The sequence below is a fragment of the Coturnix japonica genome, chromosome Z (genome assembly GCF_054131305.1).
Source record: "Coturnix japonica strain WE chromosome Z, WE-NBRP24, whole genome shotgun sequence".
Lineage (NCBI taxonomy): Eukaryota > Metazoa > Chordata > Aves > Galliformes > Phasianidae > Coturnix > Coturnix japonica.
The window spans coordinates 61502443-61512442 of NC_140702.1; the positions used below are offsets into that span (position 1 = coordinate 61502443).

At 35.1% G+C, this 10000-nt stretch overlaps 1 protein-coding gene across 6 annotated transcripts in view; it reads left to right on the forward strand.

Moving 5' to 3' along the window:
* The window catches only part of AP3B1 (adaptor related protein complex 3 subunit beta 1), a 138023-nt gene that overhangs the window by 85099 nt on the left and 42924 nt on the right, over positions 1 to 10000 (forward strand). For all 6 annotated transcript variants that reach the window (XR_014939805.1, XR_004305544.2, XM_015848603.2 and 3 more), the window contains 2 exons: positions 3828 to 3900; positions 4724 to 4830. Coding sequence is in view for 4 of the 6 variants with exons in the window: in XM_015848603.2 (XP_015704089.2) it covers positions 3828 to 3900; positions 4724 to 4830 (180 nt within the window). In the remaining 2 variants the exon portion in view is untranslated. The remainder of the gene's footprint in view (positions 1 to 3827; positions 3901 to 4723; positions 4831 to 10000) is intronic.

Genomic DNA, 10000 nt, shown 5'->3' on the forward strand with positions numbered 1-10000 from the left:
AAGCAATACTTTAACAATCTGTAAAGAACATTTCAGATACAGTCATATGTGGAGTCATTGTATCAAAGTACCTTTTACAGGAACTACTCATATTTATTTTACTTCCATTAAAAACTTGGATTTTTTTCTGCTTCCTGCCTCCAGGTCATCCAGGAATCAGACTTTTTCAGTTAGGTCCTCAGAAAGGCATTTTCTTCAACTGGAAGATTTTAATTGGAAAAAACACTGTATTATTCTGCTACAGGAACATTTGTAATGTGACCACTGTAGATGGGGAGATGATTTCTTGAGCTCTCTTATCATTATAAATAAAAATGAAAATACTTTCTGAAAAAACACATTGATGAGAGGAATAATTAGTAGGGTCTATTTTTATACTTATTCAGTGTGCCACAAATTATGAACTGTTAGTTAACAAATGTTCTGAGGGTTGTCTACAGTTCTGTATTTTGTTGGTACCATTGCCATGTTTAGCACAGTTTTCATAATAAGGTTTGATTATGCTCATATGAGAGCTTAATTTACACATTCACCCATGCATCTTCTAGTATAGAAATAGGCGACACAAACTTCCAATTATTTTTCATGAATATATTACTAATATTTTTGTGTTCTATTTTTTTCTTGAAGAACAATTTTGTAAAAGCTGTTGTATTCACTGCAATTGAGCTGCAGTAAATAGTAAAGTCCCTCTCTTATTCTGCAGTGTTTTATATAATTTTGAAATATGTATAGTTGAAAGTGTTCAGGTACATAATATGATCTGAGCATTTCTACAGTAGAAAGCCAGATTTGAGGATGCATGTGTAAGTAGGTGTCTCTGCAGTGGGATTTTTAAATCAGCTACTGTTGACCTCCTTATACAAGTATAATACAGTCACTCAGCTGTTAAAAACCTGATCCACTATTTAAAAAATATACAAAAACAAATTGTCTATCTTTCTGCCTGATCTCTTTTCAAGTGCTAACACAATGGAAACAGTGGGTGATCTGTCAATGCATTTGGATTGTCAATGATGGTTTTGTATAAATATTGGGAGGATAAGAAATAAAATTCACACAGCAAAATATGATTTCATCTGCCTTTTTTCTGCAGCTCCATGGCTCATGCTGCGGTGTGAAATTCTCATTTTACACACTTTGCAGGCGGAGCACATGAATTATGCATTGAGCAAGAGAAATCTCCTGCTTCAAGTCCTATATGCATTTACCAGGTTCTATCTCTATTACCAAGATGAATTGCAAATGGAGAAATGTTTGATGGAATATAGCTTAACTTCTTTGTTTAGTATTCTGCTTTTCCCATAGTGAGCTCTCCTGGCAGGAAGCTTGGTTATATTGTAGGTTTATTTTAAGAGAAGAAAAATAAAATTTATTACAGGGAAATGCCAGACACGTCATAACCTTTTTATTATCTTGATTTGGAATGCAAAGCTTTTTTTCACTCATTAGAAATATCTGTTGATAGTATTTGTTGCAGCTACTGGCTATTCATTATTTCTAGAAAGCCAATCTATTTTATTTTCTTTGAAAAAAAAATAAAAAAATAATCATATATACATATATTAGGCAAGACTAATTTGAATAGATTTCTGTGATGTTTTGTACAGAAACATGTATACAATGTATGCATACATATATCTGGAAATATACACATGAATAGGAAAATATTTATGTATTTTAGTACCTCTGTATGTGTGTGAGCTTGACACACTTGGCTGAAGTGATAACACTTAATCATAGTTTAATATTAGCTTTATCGTGATTTACTTTGCTCCTGGTTTTATATTTCCCAGATGGCAGGGTTGTGTTGTTGTTGTTTTGTTGATGCGTTGGGGTTTTTTACACTGCAGATTCAAAGTAAGAGAAGTCCAGAAATGAAATGTATATTACAAATCTACGTAGTGATCTTTGTGATATATACTTAGAAACTACTTCAGGATGGTAAAACAAACAACAGAATAAAGAAAAGCAAGCTTAAAGGTTCTTAGTGTCATATAATGACTTTCTCAGCTTCAGTCTTCAGTAAACAAAATATGTGTTTGTCAATTTTTGTAGGATTTCTTAGATGTGAAGTAATTCATATATGCAAATAATAGTAATCAAATCATTCAGGTAGCACCTGTGAGTTATGAAGTATAATACTTATCTTTATTTCCCAGAAGTAAATAAAGTAGCCAAATGAGTTGCCAGTAATCACATTGGAAGAGAAAAAATGCAGTCTTGCGGTTGTGGCTGAACAGGTACTCAGAAATGCAGCGGAGACACTAAGACAAAACATAAAAGGAATGGAATCACCATATTGCAATTCATTTTAAGATATTTTCTCAGATTTCATTGGTCTAGAGGGGTGTCATGGAACTAATAAACCAGCGATAGTAGAACACTCAAATACTGTAGTGATTAGGAACGTTCCAGTCAGTTGATTTAAAAAATGAAAAAATTATTAATAAAAAAGCTTCCACGATTCTTCTCTGTCTACAGGAGTACCTAATGCACATCTGTAAAGACCTCATAAGAGAATACCTTCTGTTTGAATCACAGAAAGATTTGGGCTCGAAAGGACCTTAAAGACCATGCAGTTCCAAGGCCCTTCCATGTGCAGGGCTGCCACTCACCTGCTTAGGCTGCCCAGGGCCTTATCCAACCTGACCTTGACACATCCAGTGATGGGGCATCCATTTGTTTTCCAGATAGCCTGCTCCACTATCTCACCATGCTTTTCCTTAAAACCATTATCCCTTGTCCTGCTGCTATACTCTCTGACAAACAGTAGGCCCCTTTTAAGTACTGTAAGTCTGCCATAAGGTCTCCTTGGTTCTTTCTCTTCTCTTTGTAGGAGTGTTGCTTCTGTGAGTAGAGAGCCCTATAATCATCCTTGTGGTCTCCTCTGGACCTTGTCCAACAACTCTACGTCTTTCTTGTGTTAGGGGCCCCAGGCCTGGATGCCGTACTGCAGCTGGGCCTCATGAGGGCAAAGCTGAGATGGACAGTCATCTTCTTCTCTCTACTGGCCACCGTTCTTTTTGTGCAGCCCAGGGGATAGTATGGTTGAACCATGGGTTCACTGGATGAAAATGAAGAGCAGTATCATTTTGTCCCATGTCGAGTCTGATAGTTTTTAACATTGATGGGTTCAAATAGTGAGAACATCAACCTGCTTTCTTTGTGTATTCTTGAGAAGTGAATTCTCCAAAAATTTTAAAAATAAAAAAAATCCTGGCATAGCACTAGTTTGCAACTGGTTATGAAGCTGAGAGACTAGAAAAATTGAATATACTTTTAGGCAAGGTAGGTCATTTTACTCTGTGATGACATTCAAAGAAAGTGACTCTATCTGCTGATCTTGTGAAGGGATCTCTAGAAATATGTATCTTGAGTGCCAGAAGAAAGTGTAGCAGCTTGTAAGTGGTGTCTTTGAAATGAAGGCCAGAAGAGGCAACATGGCATTCTGATTCTCTTATTTAGATCTATATTTACAGGTTTTCCCCCCTCTTAGGTAAGTGAAAATAATGACTTTCTTATGACTTTTTCTCATATTAAAAAGTTTGTCTCTAGTGGTCTCAGAAGTATCTGATCTATCAGCAGATTTTCTTTGAATAGCAGATGTTATTAAAATTAAATGGAAACACAGGATTCAGAAAAGTGAACAAACTTTAATGTGGTATTTGGGTTGATCTTGCGTGTACATTGAACTCTTTCTCACAAGGTGAATTCTTTAAATGCTGAGCTCTAAGCAATGAATATATACACTGCCACTATAAAAGTATTAAAGGCTGTTGTTTTGCTGTGATAGTAAAAGATGAAATATTCATCTGTTTTGGCAGAAAGAAGAAAAAACAGTGCAAGACAGAAAAACTCCAAATAAACAAGATGTGTCTCTGTTAGATTTAGATGACTGTAAGTATCTTGATTAAAGTCTCATTTTTTTCCTACAACATGAATTCAATCCAGTTGATTCAGTGAAATTTTAAATGTCTTAAATGTTGAACCTGCTCATTTTTTGTATAAAAAAAAAAAATTGTACACCCCCCCAAAAAATAAATTATATATATATATATTACCCAGATGAGTAACTTTTCTTATACAAAATTATTATTATACATGATTTTGTTTACTGTAGAGCTAAGAATAGTTTAACAGTCTGAAATGTATTGGGATGTAAAACATTTCTTTCGAGAATTTTCTATGTCTAGACTTGTTTTTTGTTGAAGTCAGCTTACTTCCTCAAGTACCCATAGATGTGTAATGTGCAACATCATGCACTATGGTACTATAATAAGATACTAAAAACGACCGTTTCAAACAACAGATTAAAATGTTATTGTGTTAAGGTAGAGTAGGGCTGGTGCTACTTTTTTCTGTGCTTTTTAGTGCTGTTCTTCAGGTTTACTTCTACATGTGCATCAAATGTTAGTGTTGCATTAATGTATACTTCATGCGTAACTCAAAAATTTGCTGCACAGCATGGAACAGATGGAAGGATTAAATGTAAGGTAAAAGTGAATAAGAAGGACAATGTATCTCGAATTTTTTTTTTTTCAGTGTTTATATTGACCGTTGCTGCAATGCCTGGTAAATATAATCTTTTGTGATCAGGAAAAATATGAACGTAAAATAATTATGTCAAGGTGTATGAACTTTTTAAACATAGTGAAAGTAGATTATTATCCTCCCTGGTATTTTATTTTATATTAAGTGTCAAATCATTTTTTACTTTTAGTCTACCCTGTAACAACTCCTGTGGCAGTTCCTGCAGCAGCTGTTTTGTCCCCAAGTTTAACAGCAGACCTAGAGGGCTTAAGTCTGTCAGATTCATCAGTCATTGATGTAAGTATCCTTTATAGAAGAGCAGAGGAGGTGTCTTAATTTAAGCTGATCATATTTTTGAGTCATCAAAGCAATTTTTTGGAAATACTTTCACCTGTGAAATTCTAGTTTACATGCAAGGCTGGCAGCTTCTTTTTGATATGAAATAAATACTTCTGTAATCTGGAGAAATGGATGGATATTGCCTGTTTAAGAACAATGCCTTCTTTTTCAATCTGTTTTTTTCTTTGCCTCGGGAAGATCTGTATTTACAAATTACACATACAAACTATACAAATCTTTCAAATAATCTATTTGCTACTTTATCAAAAATAAGCTACATAAAATCACAGTTATTAATTCTGTGGTTGCTTGCAATGCATGTCTCCAGTTATGACATTTTCCTATTTGGAATTATTTTTTCACAAGTATACAAATCACAGCTGTGGGCGCAAATAAAAAGGGTACAGATTTATAGTCAGTGGCATATGAGTATGTGTCACGATTCATACAGTTACTGCAGTCTGCTTTCTAGCACTTCCTATTAGGGAATCCCAAAACTACAGGTACAATTAAGGTTAGCAAAATCATGGGGGGCACTCCTTTGTTGGTGAAAAGAATAGTAGTTTGCATTCTTGATGTTGTTTATTTAATTTTATTTTAATCAATTTTTTGTCCAATGCAAATTTGCAATTTAATAATAAGGAACAACAGCACAGGGGAATTGACCTTGTGAAAGTTGGTGGGAGTGACCAGAAGAAAGCAACATATAGGCATGAGCATCTTTTAACCTAGCCTTGTTTCTTATGTGGTTGATATCTAGAACCTACTCTGCTACTCTAATAACTGCTGTTAAATATGTTGTGTTGGGTCTGTGAGGAATTCATATGTAAAATTACATACTTAAATATTTCTTAAGTAAAGAATGTGTAACAAATTATTTGACTCAAGGAATAAACAATTCTAGCTAATAATTCAGCATTATATTTACAGGCTTTAAGGTTTTGTGCTTATAAGGTAGACTTTCAGATTATGTGGTAGCTATCAGCCTTACTTAAGGCTGCAAATCGGGATGCAATTAAATTCCAGGTGGGCCAGTAACAAGCTGGAAATACAGTCATTTTGCATGATGCATAGTCATTCATGTCTCACATTCTGAAAATGTGAAATACTGTCATACATGTTACACGACAATGCAGAAAGAAGTTCTGTATGAAAGGGTTAAATCTGCAAAATGGTTTTTTCTTGGTACTGCTGAGCTCATTGGTTAGTGAGGAACCTGGAACATCACCTTGTACTTGCTGGTCTGGAAACAACTGGTCATGTCAGAACTGGTTGTTGCTACTGCCTGGTGATTTCCTGTTTTTCAGCTGTCACTACCATTGGTAATAGTTGCAGGTGTACATGAGGTCCTTTGAAGTCTTTTGTTCTCTAGGAAACAAGAAAAATTTAAACTCTACTGTTAAAAGCTGTTCTTTCAAATGATAACCATACGCTGTTAAAAGTCTTACATGCAAGTAGTTATATAGTTACAGTCATGTTGTTTTCCATCATCAGGTAATTTTCTAAAAATGAAAATATAAAAAAAGAGTTTTTAAGACTTTATGTGGGAATGTCCCTCTTAAAATAATACTCTAAATTTAATCTGTGGCCACTTGTTCTAAAAATAAGAATAGTTGTCATACTTCAGAAAACTTTTTCTTCCTTCAATTGGAGAGAAAATGAATTTAACTGTAGGGCACATGCCAAACCAACAGTGAGAAATTAATTTATTACCAGGCAATGGAGATCATGGAGTAAAAATAGATAAGTACAGTATATGACCCTAATACTGAAGAAATGTAGCAGTCACTTATCTTGGAATATGTCAGGCAGTCTATTATTCAAATCATTCAGGACTGTAATTGGATACAGCTTTTAGAAAACTTATAACTCTATGTTCATAGAATCACAGAATCACCAAGGTTGGAAAAGACCTCCAAGATCATCCAGTCCAACATTCTCCACTAAACCATGTCCTTCTGTACACTCTTGTGGAGAAGTTTTTCCTTTGTAGATGCTTAACATCACAGAAAGTATAAATGCAAGAACTGTTTTACAGCAGTGTTGTGAGACACCTAAAACCTACAAAAACAAACAAACAAAAAGCATCTTGAATATAAACTGCAGCACACAAAGTGATGCTTTTATTACAGCTGTTTGCTTTTATGATTCTTGTTTACGCATAAAACATTTACTTGTCATAGAGAGACACATGTTTGTGTGTTACAGTTTGTTCCAGGAAAAATGATATTCTCTGATAATTCATGGGTAACTTTCTTCAGACTGTATGCAAAGCACAGTACATCCATGTTCATGCTTCTGCCCTCCTGCAGTCTTACCTTCAGGTGGGTCCAACAGACCAGGTAACTGAAGGCTACTACTGAGGCCTCTACAGGCCTACTCAGAACTCATACATTTGGAGTCAGCTGAATTTTAGATGCTGAAATACCCCTGAAGGCTTGCGAGATATGTGAAGATACAGTACCAATTTAAAAATGGAAGTGAGAGGCTTTTGCAAGCTGTCAGTTTAAAGCAGATTTGGAAAACAGCAGAAATTGATATTGTCCCTTAAATGGAAGTTTTTGAAGTAGGAGAGCAGAGTCTAAAAATGAAGACTCATGGGTGACATAAGGACAGGGATGACTATAACCTGCTGCAAGAAATCATGCTGAGAGCAGGAACAGAGAAGGCAGGAAGAGGAGATCTTTGCTAAGTATCAGAAGTAAAGGAAGGGAGTGATTGTTTCTACTGATTACACAGCTGATGGCAAAAGAAGCTACAACATCTCTTCTTTTTGCATCATGGCTTCATATAATAAAAATATGCAGGCAAATGCACCCCTAAATATATGAATCCGTGACCATGCTGCATACTATAAATAACTAGCAACAATTATGTGTGCTTCTGAAAGAAAAAGAGGAGGAGGATGAAGCACTTCTTTGATAGCAGGAAGTGTTTACAGTTCTGAAAGGTGTTAGGAAACTATAGCTGGATATAGGATAGTTAGGATACTATAGTTAGATAGTTAGGAATAGTATAGTTGGATAGTTAGGAAACTATAGCTCTGGCAGCAGCAACAGTTGGATGGAGCTATAAGGGAAATCTAAGCCAAAATGAGGAGGATTTGAGAGAAGATTTGGTGTGCTCCCTTCCCCCCTGTACAGTGTAATCTGGGGAGAAAATCAAGGCTAAATTTTAAGAAACGTTTATAGTAGAAAAAAAGAGCAAAAAAGGGGAAAATTAATGTGGAAAAGAGATATGTACAGAACATTTATTTGCTGCAATAATTCAGTCTTTCCATTAGTTATTATGCATACTGAATTGTGGCATAGTTATAGAAGTGCTACTGTTTTATTTACTGTTTTTCTTTAGTATACTCAGTGAATTCTTTTGAAAGAAGTTAATATAATACTATCAACAATATGTTTTTATTTTTTACTACTTACAGCTTCACAAAATCTATTTAGGAAGGGAGCAGTAAATCATGCTTTTTTTTCTGTCCCTTGAATCTTCTGTAGAACTCTTGACTAGGATCCATTTTGAGAACTTCTTTAGAGTGGTGATGCATAGAGCAGAAATAATAGCTTTTGACAAAAGTCAAGGTCGAGCTACAGACCTGTCAAGCCAGGTGATAAATACATTTAATTTCAAATTTAGCATGTTTATGGAATTTCCTGAAAAACAGTAAATATGAACTCCTTCAAATGAAAATAGAGATATTTTTAATATAGTATCCCCTTCCCCCTCCCCCCCGATAGTTATTTTAATGTCTGAGTTTCTGTAGTATTTACAGTGGAAAATATTCCTATCAATTGGGTTACTTTGTCTATTCAGTCTGCTGTAGCAAGTGTTATGACTGTCCCTTTACTGGTGTAAAGGATCTCTTCTTGGAAGCAGGGGGAAGATAGAAATTACAATAATGGATTATATCATCAGTCTAGTCTGCTATGCAGTTTGTAAGGCAAGGTTAGTTACCAAAAGTGTAAGAATCTGCAAATTCCTTCAGTATATCTTCCAAAGAAGTTAGTGGCATGTGCTCTACTTCATGAGTTTTATTTTTTCAAAGCATTGTTAGCACTAAGTATTACATAATTAGATATATTTGTAGCTCATATATAAACTCTGGTCAGAGTTCTTCTCAGGTTCTTACCTCAGGAATATCTATGTCATCAGAATTAACTTCTTAATAGCGTGAAAGAGATGTGGTGCAATCACATTGCAACAGACAGTATGCAATGGTTTGAGTAGACACATAATAATCCTTACATTTGCAGAGATTGCTGGAGCAATTACTATTGCTTTTTTTTTTAAGTAAATAGTGTTGTATTTGAGTAAATGTATGTAGTCCTTCTTAGAAAGCAACTAAAATTTTTCTGTCAGGCAAAAGAAGTTACTTTTAAATCAGTTTTAAATGTTAGCCACATCTTCTTTTACACTAATTCAGGCTTACGGTATCCTACCATGGTATTATTTTATATAGTACAGCATTTGCCCTCTTCTTTTTGAGCTTGCAGGAAATGTCTACTTTTTCATGTCTCACCAAAGGAGAGGTTTTTTTCTGTACTTTTATACTTTTTCTGAAGCCTGCTTTTTTATAGAATGACTGCAATTGAGAAAGTGTGGTGGGGGGCTGAGGGAGCAGTGCTGAAGGTGAGGTTTGCTACATGTGTGCTATCCTTACGCATCCTTATAACTTCCAACACATTGTTGACCACACTTGTACACTAAGCAGTGTTTGTGGAATTATGCAGAGTTCTCTCCGGCTTCATTCCTTAAGGTGGAATTTATTCCATGTGGAACAGTTTAAAGTATATGTGTTTCCTGCATTTTTTCCCTATTCTGTGCTGTACGAGCTTTGTAGCTAGCAAAAAGCTCAGCTGAAACAAATTCTACAAATTCCAGAAGTTAGTAGGATGTCGTAAAAATCTGCAGCTGTGAAACAAGTGAAAAAGCATAGTCTTCAATGTAAGAGTTAAAAAAGGAATTTTCTCTTTGTGCGCCTAAAATTCAGCTACGCAGCTCATGAGGTGTGACTGATGCTTGTGGGAAGGTGGTGTGGTCCAGTGGATACAGAACTGAGTGTTACATATGGAAAATGAGTTCTATTTTTGGCTTTCTACATGCTGTCTATTCTGGTGGGAGTAACACA